The sequence below is a fragment of the Perognathus longimembris genome, chromosome 6 (assembly GCF_023159225.1).
Source record: "Perognathus longimembris pacificus isolate PPM17 chromosome 6, ASM2315922v1, whole genome shotgun sequence".
NCBI lineage: Eukaryota > Metazoa > Chordata > Mammalia > Rodentia > Heteromyidae > Perognathus > Perognathus longimembris.
Genome location: NC_063166.1, coordinates 64,655,195 through 64,670,092, shown reverse-complemented (window position 1 = coordinate 64,670,092; position 14,898 = coordinate 64,655,195). Strand labels below are relative to the sequence as shown.

Sequence of the window (14,898 nt, the reverse complement as noted above, 5' to 3'; positions counted from 1 at the left end):
TGTCATTCTAGTTCCCAAGACATTTATTTGTTCCCTTCTTAAAGCACTGTTTCCAGCTGGTAAAAGTAGTTGCCAGTGGACTAGCATTTCCTTTATCTAAAAACTACATCTTCTTTCCTATCTCTTTCCCTAACTCATTCCTCTTTCCATCCATCTCTAAATCCAGTTGGTCTAACTCTAAAATATACTTCAAATGCATCCATTATCCTTTTACCACCAGCTTTGTTTCCATTCATAATTCAGCTCTTGATATTCTTATTTTCCAAATAACCAATGTTGTTCTTTATCATGTAAATCAAATAATATTTTTAAATACTTGATGGGATTTTTTTTCACCCACCAAACTCCCTGTACAATGGAAATGAATAGTCTGATCTTGTCAGGCTCCTGTCTTCCAACTGCTATCCTACCAACCTCTCCTTATGTGTGACATACCCACAAGACCCTTCAGGTCCTCATAGAGTAGAGCCTCTCCTGCTTCTTGGTCATCACAGATTCTGTTTCCTAGGAATAGAATACTGTCTTCCACATTCATCTTCCTTACAGCTCCCTACCTTTTATCTAAATTTGGCTCTTTCTGATACTCCAAAAGCATTCTTCTGTTATTTCATTGCATTTGTCATGGTATGCAGTTATGTATTTGTTTTGTTTCATGTCTGACTTTGACCCACATTTGCACTGTCCATGAGTATAAGAACTGTGTGCATGTTTGGTTCATAACTGTTAACTCTGTACCTAGTCTGTTATTTGAGATAATAATGAAAAGTAACACATGATCCTTAGTGTACTTAACTGTTTCTCTACTGCTGAATACTAAGGTGGTTCTCTTTCTAAATAATGATAAAGTAAATGAGTTGAATATAGAGTTTTATTTCCTTAGAGTACATTATCAGAAGTGGATTTGCAAGGTCAAAAAAGTATGACTGCCCTTAAAGCTCATAAAATGTATTTCCAAATCAATTACCTGAAAGATTGTCCAGGCTATAATTTTAACTTATTTCCCTTTTTGTTTTCTAGTTTTGAATGTGTGGGACATCAAGAGCACAGTTGGAATAAAATTTAGCTTCCGTTGAGCACCAGTAACTCATGCCTGTAATCCTAGCTACTTAGGGTGAGGATTGCAGTTCAAAGCCATTCAGGGCAGGAAAGTCCATAGGACTCATATCCAGTTAACCACCAGGAAACGGCGCTGTGACTCAAGTGGCAGAGCTCTAGCCTTGAGCTGAAGAGCTCGAGGACAGCACCCAGGCCCAGATTTCAAGCCCCACAACTAACCATCCCCCCCCCCAAAAATTAGCTTCCCACTTTCATCAAACTCATTTATTGAATTCTTGTTTTGTGCCCTTTTAATAGCTTACTAGTGTGCCCTTGAATGCTTATTTAGTTTGTTTATTTGTACATAAGAATATGCCTTTTACGTCTTGTGTGGCAAGTATTAGTTTTATTGTTACAGATGAGGAAATGTAGGTATAGAAAGTTTTAACAGGGGCTGGGGATATGGCCTAGTGGCAAGAGAGCTTGCCTCGTATACATGAGGCCCTGGGTTCGATTCCCCAGCACCACATATACAGAAAACGGCCAGAAGTGGCGCTGTGGCTCAAGTGGCAGAGTGCTAGCCTTGAGCAAAAAGAAGCCAGGGACAGTGCTCAGGCCCTGAGTCCAAGGCCCAGGACTGGCAAAAAAAAAAAGAAGAAGAAGAAATTTTTAACAGATTTGCTCACATTCACACAACTTACCTGTCTCTTCTCAAAACATTTCATGCTTGCCCACTTACCTCCCTGTGCTAGCCCAGTTTTATTTACTCTAAAACTGCTACACACTCAATATCCAGTTTCTCTGCTTCCCAACTGCAGTACCTGTGTGACTGTCCCCCTTCCACCCACCAGGCCTGCTTCTTTGCCACATAATGTTTGAGGCTAAGGTGCTCTGCTTCTGTGTCAGACTCCTGATGTTAACCTAAGTTGACTATTCAGAGCCCTCCTGAATGGTTTCACTCTGAGGGCAGCTTATCTCATCTTCAAGATAGTTACTATGGATAAATAGCACCCAGCAATACTTTTGTTGTTGTTGTTTTGATGTGTGTGTGTGTGTGTGTGTGTGTGTGTGTGTGTGTGTGTGTGTGTGTGTGTGTGTGTGTGTTGCCCATACTGGGGCTTGAACTCAGGGACTCATGCTCTTAGTTAGCTTTTTTGTTCAAGGCTTGTGCTCTACTGCTTGAGCTACACCTCTATACTTCTAGCTTTTTGCTGATTAACTGAAGATAAGAATCTCAGACTTTTCTACTGAGCCGGCTTCAAACCATGATCCTTAGATCTCAGCTTCTTGAGTATCCAGGATTACCAATTTGAGCCACTAGTGCCCAACTAGGATTGGGGGTAATCCATTTTAACCTAGCATAGTTACAAGCCCCTAACCATATAGTAATTGTATAAAGAGCACACAATTGCTCCTGGAGATTCTTGATTTTAAACTCTTAAGTATCTTGCACTATTGGGGAGCGATATAAAGTGTTCATTTGAACCTATACACACACACACACACACGCGCGCGCGCGCACATGTCATACTTGGTGCCAGGTAAGTTTGATGTAGTAGGCTGCATGTTTGTTGTTTATTTCCATTAGTAACTCCTCTAACTTTTTTTAACCTTTCAGGCTCTCCCTGCCTGTCCAATCCAGGCCACCTGTGAGGCTGCCTCCAAGGAAGAAAACAAAGAAAAGAATCGATATGTAAACATCTTGCCTTGTGAGTGTTATGTAGAATTTCCTAGATTATAACCTCAAAGTACACCTAGGGACAGATTCTTTGAAGATGGAAAGAATCTTGCAGTTAGTCACAAGAAGCCTGTAGCCAGAGTTGGGTCAGTCCTTAGATTAGAGTTCCCCTAGAAATCCCATAGAGATAATTGAGGCAGTTGATCGGGATTTCTGTTGCAGGCCTAAAGTTTCTAGAGTCCAGGGAGTATAACTTCATAGGATCTAACAGGATGTGAGTTGTAATAATGGTAGTTTTTTTGTGATTTTTTTTTTCCTTGCTGGTCCTGGGGCTTGAACTCAGGGTCTGGGCTGTGTCCTTGAGCCTCTCAAGGCTAGTGCTATACTACTTGAGCCACAGCACCACTTCCAACTTTTTTTCTGTTTATGTGGTACTGAGGAATCGAACCCAGGGATTCCTGCATGCTAGGCAAGCACTCTACCCCTAAGCCACATTCCCAGCCTGAGGGTAGTTTTTTGCAGTGCTCTTTTGAAGAAATTCCAGTACAGAGTTCTCTTCAAACACTGAGTTAAGGGCTGGGAATATGGCCTAGTAGCAAGAGTGATTGCCTCATATACATGAAGCCCTAGCTTCAATTCTCAGCACCACATATATATAGAAAAGGCCAAAAGTAGTGCTGTGACTCAAGTGGTAGAGTGCTAGCCTTGAGCCAAAAGAAGAGTTTAAGCCACAGGTCTGGCCAAAAACAAGCAAACAAACAAACAAAAAACACTGAGTTAATTTTCCTAGACTTAGTCACTGCTAATCAGTTGTCCTTATCTAACAGGTATTTGGCTAGATCAGTAGTCTCCAGATGGGATGTGCCTAATCCAATGGGATATGAGTGAAAGATATTTAAACTACCTTTTTTTTGGGGGGAGGGCATGGAGGGAGGGATCAGTCATGGGGCTTGAACCCAGGGCTGGAGCACTGTCCCTGAGCACTTTTTTCTCTAGTACTCTACGACTTTGAGCTACAGCTCCAGTTTGGGTTTTCTGGTAGTTAATTAAAGATGAGTCTCACAGACTTTGCTGCCCTGGCTGGCTTCAAACCATAATCCTCAGATCTCAGCCTCCTGATAAGCTAGGATTACATGTAGGCATGAGCCACCAGCACCCAGCTTGAACCTTGTTTTCATTGGATTTTTAAAAACTCGTCCTTTAGGGGCTGGGTATATGGCCTCATGGCAAGAGTGCTTGCCTGGTATACATGAAGCCCTGAGTTCGATTCCCTAGTACCACATATACAGAAAACAGCTAGAAGTGGCGCTATGGCTCAAGTGGAAGAGTGCTAGCAAAAGAAGCCAGGGACAGTGCTCAGGCCCTGAGTTCAAGGCCCAGGACTGGCAAAAAAAAAAAACTTATCCTTTAAAATGTTTGTATCTTGGTGTACATACTTCCTTGGTGTTTATGCATTATTTATCAGTAAACGAACATATATCAGAAATACCTGCTCAGGTTTTCTTTTTTTTCTGGTCTAGTGCTTGAATGCAACCTAGGTGCTATCTCTGCGCTTCTTTTACTACTGGTCCTAGTGCTTGAATGCAACCTAGGTACTATCTCTGAGCTTCTTTTACTCAAGGCTAATTCTCTACCACTTGAACCACAGTGCCACTTCCAGATTTTTTGAGTAGGTTATTCTAGATAAGAGCCTCGCAGACTTTCCTGCCCAGGCTGGCTTCAAACCCCAATCCTCAGATCTCAGCTTACTGAGTAGCTAGAATTATAGGCATAAGCCATTGATAACAGGCCCTGCTTATACTTTTGTTGGTGAGATATGGGACCAGAAAAGTAGAGACTATTCTGTTAGGCCTTTCCTATTTATATACATATATGTATATATATGTACATTATGAGTATATATTTGTATATTTTTAATATAGTTGGTATATTGTACACATCGCTCTGCCTTTTTAAACATTACTGTCGATTTGTCTGTCAAGAAATATTTTCTAGGGCTAGGAATGTGGCCTAGTGGCAAGAGTGCTTGCCTCGTAAGAAATCCTTTTCTAGGCTGGGAATATGGCCTAGTAGTAGAGTGCTTGCCTCATATGATTCCTTAGCACCACATATATAGGAAAAGCCAGAAGGGACTCTGTGGCTCAAGGGGTAGAGTGCTAGCTTGAACAAAAAGAAGCCAGGCCCTGGATGCTGTCTCTTAACCTTTTTTTATAAAGGCTAGCACTTGACCACTTGCCACACCTCTGCTTCTGGATTTTTTGTGATTAATTGGAGATAAGAATCAGGCTTTTCTTACCCAGTCTGGCTTTGAATCATGATCCTCAGATCTCAGCCTCCTGAGTAACTAGAATTATAGGCATGAGCCTGGCACCTGGCAATATTTTCCTTTTTGTTTTTATCAGGTGCTTAGTATTCTGTACTTTGGGTATATTATTCCCTTGTGGTAGAAATGTTTTCAAATTTTGAGCATAAAAACAGTATTGGGAAACAGGCATAGTGGTTGTAATCCCAACTACTTAGGAGACTGACAGTCACCAGTGGCTCATGCCTATAATCCTAGCTACTCAAGAAGCTGAGATCTAAAGATCACGGTTCAAAGCCAGCCTGGGCAGAAAAGTCCCTGTGAGACTCTTATCTCCAATTAACCATTCAAAAACCAGAAGGAGAACTGTGGCTCAAATGGTAGAGCCCTAAGCAAAAGAGGTCAAGAACAGCACCCAGGCCCTGAGTTCAAGTCCCACAACCAACAAAAAATAATAATAAACCAACTACTCAGGAGGTAGAGTTCATAGTTTGAGACTAGACCCGGGAAGTACTTAGCAAGACCCCATCTCTACCAATAAAGCTAGATTTGGTGCCACACATCTGTCAACACATAAGACATTATGGTAAATAGCAAGATCATGGTCCTTTCCAACCTGGGCAAAAACATGAGACTCTAATTCAAAAATACTTAAAGCAGAAAGGATGGAAAGTGTGGTGCAACTGGTAGAGTGCCTAACAAGCATGAAGCCCTGAGTTGCAGCCCCAGTACTGCAGGAAAAGAAAAAGAAAAAACGTTTTAGAGTAACATCTTTATGAATATGTGTCTCAGTCCACATAGGTCCAGGTGACTTCACTGGCCTAGTTACATCAAGAACAGTAAGAAATCAAGTTGCATTTAGTGAAATATTACTTGCTGATTTTTTTTTTCTAGATGACCACTCTAGAGTCCACCTGACACCAGTTGAAGGAGTTCCAGATTCTGATTACATCAATGCTTCATTCATCAATGTAAGGAACCCATGTCTTTCTATTATCTCTGTGTATGACCATTGGCTGCCATCTGTTAACTTCCTCCCAGATGTATATTAGGAGGGATATTTGACATCTGAAGTTTCTTCTAAGAAACTTAGTTGGTTTTTTTTAAGTGACTGACCTTTTTCTTTTTTTTTTTTTTTTTTTTTTTGTCCTGGGGCTTGAATTCAGGGCCTGGGCACTGTCCCTGAGCTTCTTTTGCTCAAAGCTAGCACTCTACCACTTGAGCTACAGCGCCACTTCTGGCCTTTTCTGTTTATGTGGTACCAAGGAATCAAAACCAGGGCTTCAGGGCTGGGAATATGGCCTAGTGGCAAGAGAGCTTGCCTCATATACATGAAGCCCTGGGTTCGATTCCCCAGTACCACATATATAGAAAACGGCCAGAAGGGGCACTGTGGCTCAAGTGGCAGAGTGCTAGCCTTGAGCAAAAACAAGCCAGGGACAGTGCTCAGGGCCTGAGTCCAAGGCCCAGGACTGCCCCCCCCCCCAAAAAAAAAAACAGGGCTTCATACATGCAAGGCAAGCATTCTACCACTAAGCCACATTCTGACCTTCTTTAAAAAATAAATAAATAAGGTAGTTAAAAATCTATCATTTTGGTCTAAATGGAATCTGAATCTAAATGTATTTTTCTCTGAATTAGTTAACCCTTTACTGAGCTTTTTCAAATAACTTAATAATAAAGTTATGTAAAATTAAGGGAGAACAGAACAATATCTGGCTCCAAGTCCTGTTAGTCATGTCTGTCATGAACTAAGGTAGCCTGATGGAATGGAGGTGGTTCCAGCCACCATGTGAAGGAGTGGTAACAGGCAGAGGGCGTGGGTTCTGTAGCTAAGGGAACACAAAGGTAGGCCAACCTGACTGGTGACAGAAGGAGGCAAAGGAGAGCCATTACACAGTTGGCAAGGAGGCTTCCAGCCTATTCTTAATATATCCTTAATTTTAATTACTTTTAATTACAAGCTTAAAATTTAAACAACTCTACTCTGCCTTTGTTTGAAGTGGAGTAGGAAATTACTTCAGACTGAGGTCCCTTCTTTCGTTTGGCCACTACCTTAACTGTTATTTGACATGATCGGCTTGGTGCAACCTAATGTCCCATCTGAGCTACCCCCTGTCATTTACTGCCTTCACTGCTATATTGAGAGGGCCAAAGGGTGATCCATGATCCTTAGATCTGGTGACTTTTCACTTAACTAAGACTTCTGGAGCAAACACTACATTTAAACAATAAGACTGAGAAGACATACAGCTAAAACAGTAAAGAGTGGAAAAGAAAGTTCCTGTCTGGGAATATGGCTTAGCAGTAGCGTGCTTGCCTAACATGCACGAAGTCCTAGATTTGATTCCTCAGCACAACATAAACAGAAAATGCCAGAAGTGGTACTGTGGCTCAAGAGGTAGAACACTAGTCTTGAGCAAAAAGAAGCTAGAGATAGTTAGTGCTCAGGCCCTAAGTCCAAGCCCCCAGGACTAGCAAAAAAGAAAGTTTTTGTCTGTTGTTAGTTTTTCACAGGCATGTAGGAACCCTAGGCTCCTCTTCTTCCAGTTGCCTACCATCTGTAATGGAGTTCATTGTCAACACTGGTTGTCCCCAAAAAGGGTCTGCACCTGGTAAAGCGTTCTCAAGAAAACAGTCCCTTGTTCTTCCCACTATCATTCCCAGCTTCATCCCTGGAAGCACCTCTGATTTTTCTGTCTTGGAGGCTCTTTCCTATTAACACTAAAACCGACATTGTCAGCTGCGTATCAAGCATCAAACACATGGCCTAGCTTAGGAGTTGGTATTTGGCCTTTCTTATACCAGTATTCACCAATTCACTTTAAGAAGACTACCTAGACTACTTGAATTTCATAATCTTTGAGTTTTGTTTCCAAAGCTAATAACCCTTTGGGAATTTCTAGAATGAAAGCTTTTGTTAATTGCCTGGACTTTTTCACAAGGGAGACTTGTAAACTAGTTGGGAGTCAAACTGAAAATTGCATTCCTATTGACTTTTGGTTTTCATTTTTCTTTTTATCCCTTTCCCCAGGGCTACCAAGAAAAGAACAAATTTATTGCTGCACAAGGTAAAGTAATGCTAACATTTTAGGCTTATCCATGATCCTGTAGTGTGTTGAGGGTTTTTTCCTAAATACTAAATGGATTAATGAGAAAAAAGTTTTCTATAATTATCACCTAAAAGAAATATAATCGGGCTGGGGATATGGCCTAGTAGCAAGAGAGCTTGCCTCGTATACATGAGGCCCTGGGTTCGATTCCTCAGCACCACATATACAGAAAATGGCCAGAAGTGGCGCTGTGGCTGAAGTGGCAGAGTGCTAGCCTTGAGCAAAAACAAGCCAGGGACAGTCCAAGGCCCAGGACTGGCCAAAAAAAAAAAAAAGAAAGAAATATAATCTATCTTAGAGGTTTACATTGAAGAGAATTTCATCTTAATGATTTAATATCCAAGGCCCTTTGCTTTCAAAGGGCCTTTACTGAGCTGGGAATGTGGCTTAGTGGTAGAGTGCTTGCCCAACATGCATGAAGCCCTAGGTTCAATTCATCAGTACCACATAAACAGAAATCGCCGTAAGTGGCGCTGTGGCTCAAGTGGTAGAGTGTTAACCTTGAGCGAAAGAGCTCAGGGACAGTACCCAGACCCAGAGTTCAAGCTCCACAACCGACAAAAAAGAAAAAAAAAATCTAACAATGCAAGCCGCCTTTAAAGAAAATCTCCACACCCTGAGAATTGAAATGCATGAAAAAATAGATTTAAAATACAACTCTTTAAAGGAAGAAATTTCCACGATCAGAGCTGATATGACAACCATGAATAGCTCTCTGACATCCATAAACTCCGCAATTGAAACCATAACACAAAGAGTGGACCATATGGAATCCAGAATCTCTCGCCTGGACGATGAAGCAGCTGACAACAACCAGAAAATGACCACACTCCAAGAAAAGGTGAAGCTTCAGGGAAGATTACTCCAGGAACTAATGGACAAAGACAAGAGATATAATCTGCGTATAATTGGAATAGAAGAAGGAGCCGAATATCAGAGCAGAGGGCTTAATCATGTTCTCAATAAAGTTATTGCAGAAAACTTCCCCAATCTCACAGGGGACCCCATCCAGGTAACCGAAGCCTATAGGACACCTGGCAGGCCAGACCCCAGGAAAACCACCCCAAGGCACATAATATTCAAGACTACAGACCTCAAGATTAAAGAGCAAATTCTGAATTCAGCCAAAGCGAAGAAGGAAACTTTTTTCAATGGGAAGAGGATTCGAATAACATCCGACTTATCCACACAAACTTACCAAGCTCGAAGTGAGTGGAAGAACACCATCCAAGTACTTCAGAATAACAATTTACAACCTCGGATCAAATATCCAGCGAAACTGGAGTTCACATTCGAAGGGAGAACCAGATCTTTCCACACCAAAGAGGAGCTAAAGGAGTATGTGAATAAAAAACCAGCCCTACAGCGAATATTAAGAGGGGAAGCCCACCCAACAGAGATCGTAAAAGACACACAGACAGATTCAGAAAGAAACTTCAATAGCCAAAGTCCAGCAGAAACACAAGCTCACTAAAGACAAGAAGAAAAAAAAAAAACAACAGGAAAAAACAGCCCAACAAGAAAATGGAAGGAGAAAAAACACCCTTATCCTTGATCTCTTTAAATATAAATGGCTTAAACTCCCCGATCAAGAGGAGCAGACTGGCAGAATGGATCCGCAAGCAAAAAGTTGACATCTGTTGTCTACAAGAGACCCACCTTACAGCAAGGGACAAAAACAGGCTTCGAATGAAAGGATGGAGCAAGATCTACCAAGCAAATGCACCCACCAAAACGGCAGGTGTAGCCATCCTGATCTCAGACAAGCTGGATTTCTCTTTAAAGTCCACTCAAAAAGACAAAGAAGGACACTACATATTGATACAAGGAAAAATCCAGAATCAAGACATCACGGTGATAAATGTATACTCACCGAACAAAAGAGGCCCGACATATGTCAAGCAAATTCTCACAGAATTACAGAGCAAGATAGATGCAAACACAATCATAGTGGGTGACTTTAATACTCCTCTCTCTCCAAGAGACAGATCCAACACCCAGAGGATTAGTAAGGGAGCTGAGGACCTAAATAACACCATTGCCCAAATGGATCTAACAGACCTATATAGAACCTTCCACCCTACAGAGACCCAATACACCTTCTTTTCAGCAGCCCATGGATCATATTCCAAAATAGACCACGTCATAGCCCACACAAAGAACCTCAGCAAATACAAAAGAATTGACATCATCCCATGTATTATATCTGATCACAGTGGATTAAAGGTAACCCTCAACAACAAAGGATACCACAGAGCCTATACACACTCTTGGAGGCTAAACCCCACGCTGCTATCCAACACTTGGGCCACAGATCAAATTAAAGATGAAATCAACGAATTCATAAGCCACAATGACAAAGAAAACACATCACAAAGAAACCTATGGGACACAGCTAAGGCAGTACTGAGGGGCAAGATCATTGCACTCAGTACCCACATTAAAAGAATGGAAGCAGAGCAGGTGAATACCCTCACGATGAAACTAAAACAACTGGAGAAACAAGAAATGACAGAATCTAAAACGACTAGGAGGGGAGAGATTACAAAGATTAAAGAAGAGATAAATCTGATTGAAAATAGAAAGACCATTCAACAAATAAATAAGACTAAAAGCTGGTTCTTTGAGAAAATAAACAAAATTGACAGACCCCTTGCAAGACTCACAAAAAAAAGAAGAGAAGAGACTCATATACGTAAAATCAGGGACTCCACAGGAAAAATTACAACAAATACACACGATATTCAAACAATCATAAGGAGCTATTTCCAAAACCTCTACTCAACAAAAAACAATAATTTTACAGAAATGGATCAATTCTTAGAGAAGTACAAACTGCCCAAACTGAACCAAGAAGAAATAAATCAACTAAATAAACCAATAACTTACGGTGAGATACAGGAGGTAATCAAGAACCTCCCTACTAAGAAAAGCCCAGGCCCAGATGGATTCACCAATGAATTCTACAAAACCTTTAGTGAGGAGCTAATTCCAATACTCCTCAAACTCTTCCGCGAAATAGAAACGGAGGGAAAAATCCCGAACTCATTCTACGAAGCTAATATCATACTCATCCCCAAACCAGGCAAAGATCCAACAAAAAAAGAGAACTACAGACCAATATCACTAATGAACACAGATGCAAAGCTCCTCAATAAAATATTAGCTAACAGGATCCAGAAAGTGATCAAGAATATCATACATCATGACCAAGTAGGCTTCATCCCTCAGTCACAAGGATGGTTCAACATCCGTAAATCAATCAATGTAATTCACCACATAAACAGAACTAAAATCAAGAATCACATTGTTATCTCAGTCGATGCCCAAAAAGCCTTTGACAAAATACAACATCCATACCTATTAAAAGCTTTGGAGAGAACAGGAATAGATGGAACATTCCTCAAAACAATAAAAGCCATATACAACAGACCAACTGCTAATATCATATTAAATGGAGAGAAACTTAAATCATTCCCCCTAAACACAGGAACAAGACAAGGATGCCCACTCTCCCCACTTCTGTTCAACATAGTACTGGAATCCCTAGCCATAGCAATAAGGCAAGAGGAGGACATCAAAGGGATCCACATCGGCAAGGAAGAAATCAAGTTATCCCTATTCGCAGACGACATGATCTTATATCTCAAGGACCCAAAAAACTCAGTACCCAAACTCCTACATCTAATAAACCAATTTGGCAAAGTAGCAGGATACAAAATCAATCCACAAAAGTCAGCAGCTTTTCTGTACACCAGCAATAGACAAACAGAAAAGGAAATTATGGAAACGATTCCATTTACAGTAGCCAAAAAAAGAATAAAGTACCTAGGGATCAACTTAACCAAGGACGTGACGGACCTATTCAATGAAAACTACAAAAATCTAATAAGGGAAATCAAAGAAGACACAAGGAGATGGAAAGACCTCCCATGCTCATGGGTAGGCAGAATCAATATAGTGAAAATGGCCATACTGCCCAAATTGTTATACAAATTCAATGCAATACCTATCAAAATCCCAGCCACATTCTTCACTGAAATAGAGAAACCAATCCATAAGTTCATATGGAACAGCAAAAAACCTAGAATAGCCAAAGCAATTCTAGGCAAAAAACATAGTGCAGGAGGTATCACCATACCAGACTTCAAGCTCTACTACAAGGCCATCATAACAAAAACAGCATGGTATTGGTATAAAAACAGATCGGAAGACCAGTGGATTAGAATTGAAGACCCAGAAATAAAACCGCACTCTTACAGCCAACTGATATTCGACAAAGGAGCTAAAGACATACAATGGAATAAACATAGCCTCTTCAACTACTGGTGCTGGGAGAACTGGGCAGCCATATGCAGAAAACTCAAAGTAGACCCAAGCCTATCACCATGCACCAAGATCAACTCAAAATGGATCAAGGACCTCAACATCAGACCTGAATCCTTGAAACTACTGAAGGACAGAGTAGGAAAGACACTAGAACTTATAGGCACAGGAAGGAACTTCCTGAATAGAGTCCCAGGCGCACAACAAATAGGGGAAAGACTCAACAAATGGGACTACTACAAATTAAAAAGTTTCTGCACAGCTAAGGTCATAGCCACCAAAATAGAAAGACAGCCAACGATATGGGAAAGGATATTTACCAGCACAGCAACAGACAAAGGCCTGATATCTGTCATCTACAGAGAACTCAAAAAACTAAGCCCCTCCAAGCCCAATAAACCTATTAGGAAATGGGCAAAAGAGCTAAAGAGAGACTTCACAAGAGAAGATATAAAAATGGCAAAGAAACACATGAGGAAATGCTCAACATCCCTGCTAGTAAAGGAAATGCAAATAAAAACAACCCTGAGATACCACCTCACCCCAGTTAGAATGGCCTATACTCTGAACTCAGGAAACAACAAATGCTGGAGGGGCTGTGGGGAAAGAGGAACCCTTCTCCATTGTTGGTGGGAGTGCAAATTAGTACAGCCACTTTGGAGAACAGTATGGAGGTTTCTCAAAAAGCTCAATATAGACCTACCCTATGACCCAGCCATACCACTCCTAGGCATCTATCCTAAACAGCAAAACCCAAGATATCAAAAGGACATTTGTACTTCCATGTTTATCGCAGCACAATTCACAATAGCCAAAATTTGGAAACAACCCAGATGCCCCTCCACAGATGAATGGATCCAAAAAATATGGTACTTATACACAATGGAATACTACATAGCGATTAGGAATGGTGAAATATTGTTATTTGCAGGGAAATGGTCAGAACTCGAACAAATAATGTTGAGTGAGACAAGCCTAGAACACAGAAAACAAAGGGGCATGATCTCCCTGATATATGACTGTTAACAAAGGGAGATGGAGAGACAGTAGAGACCAAGTCTGTGAACACTGTATATGTGCTTGATACATTGTATACTGCATATGGGTCTACCTGACCTAGACAAGGGATGGGAAAACAGGTTGTAAGATATCACAAGAAATGTACACAATGCCCTACTATGTAACTGCACCCTCTTTGCACAGCACCTTGTAAAAAAAAAAAAATTTATGTTCAATTGATAATAAAAAAAAAATAAAAAATAAATAAAAAAAAAAAAAAAAAATCTAGACCTGAGCTCCACTGTTATCCACAGATAGGTGTCAGAGGAGGGCTCTGTGCCATGACCCTATACATACTCTGCATCTTTTCCCATAACTTGGTATTTTATTTTATTTTATTTTATTTTTTAACTGTATTTTTTTTTGTCTTTATTCTTTCTGGTACTGGGAATCAAACCCAGAATGTTGCACTTGCAAGGCAAGCACATTGCCAGTGAGCTATATCCTAGCCCCACAACCTGACATTTTAGTAAGATGTCTTCAGAGACCCTAGCAAAGATGTTTTGATGATGTTTTCAGCAAGTGAAGAGTTATTATGATGTTATTGTGGTTCACTGATGGTAATTTATTCAATTTATTCAATGGACAAAAAATAAATAATAATAGAAATAGGGAAGGAATAAAACCCTTACAGGGTTTAATTTCTCATCTAATATGGAAATGATCATGTCTTTGAAACTCCATGTCTGTCTGTCTTTCCTGGTCAATTTTGTTCTCTATCTATGCTTTCCTAGTTTTCTCCTAGGCTTTTTTTTTCCCTTTCTTTTTGCCAGTCCTGGGGCTTGAACTCAGGGCCTGGCCTTCTTTTGCTCAAAGCTAGCACTCTACCACTTGAGCCACAGCACTACTTCCAGCTTTTTCTTTTTCTTTTTTGTTTTGTTTTTGCCAGTCCTGGGGCGTGGACTCAGGGCCTGAGCACTGTCCCTGGCTTCTTTTTGCTCAAGGCTAGCACTCTGCCACTTGAGCCACAGCACCACTTCTGGCCGTTTTCTGTGAACGTGGTGCTGGGGTATCGAACCTAGGGCTTCATGTATTCCAGGCAAGCACTCTTGCCACTAGGCCAAATCCCCAGCCCCGGCAAATAAATTTTTAATCCAGCCTGAAAAGGCCACTCAATCTATCTGGGACTCATGATTGCCATCTCAATGTGAAAGGAAGAAGCAAATGCCATGTCATGCACTTAACTGGTCTGGACTCATAATGTAGATATTTAGTAAGCTGTCATGATTTCTAGTTCTCAGTTGTCTTATCCATGGAGACTACCATGTTCCGTTCTTTTTTGGCAGCCTTCTTAGCCCACAACCCTAGTAAAGTATTTGGTGCATACATGATGGATACTAGAGAAAAGTTTAGTTAGTAGGTGAATGGATGGATAGTTTGGATAT

The 14,898-nt window shown here is 40.8% G+C and overlaps 1 protein-coding gene across 3 annotated transcripts in view; it reads left to right on the top strand.

The window, feature by feature from the left end:
* Positions 1-14,898, top strand: part of Ptpra (protein tyrosine phosphatase receptor type A) — a 116,681-nt gene that overhangs the window by 88,046 nt on the left and 13,737 nt on the right. For all 3 annotated transcript variants that reach the window (XM_048348912.1, XM_048348910.1, XM_048348911.1), the window contains 3 exons: positions 2,654-2,744; positions 5,910-5,986; positions 8,050-8,086. In XM_048348912.1, coding sequence (XP_048204869.1) covers positions 2,654-2,744; positions 5,910-5,986; positions 8,050-8,086 — 205 coding nt within the window. The remainder of the gene's footprint in view (positions 1-2,653; positions 2,745-5,909; positions 5,987-8,049; positions 8,087-14,898) is intronic.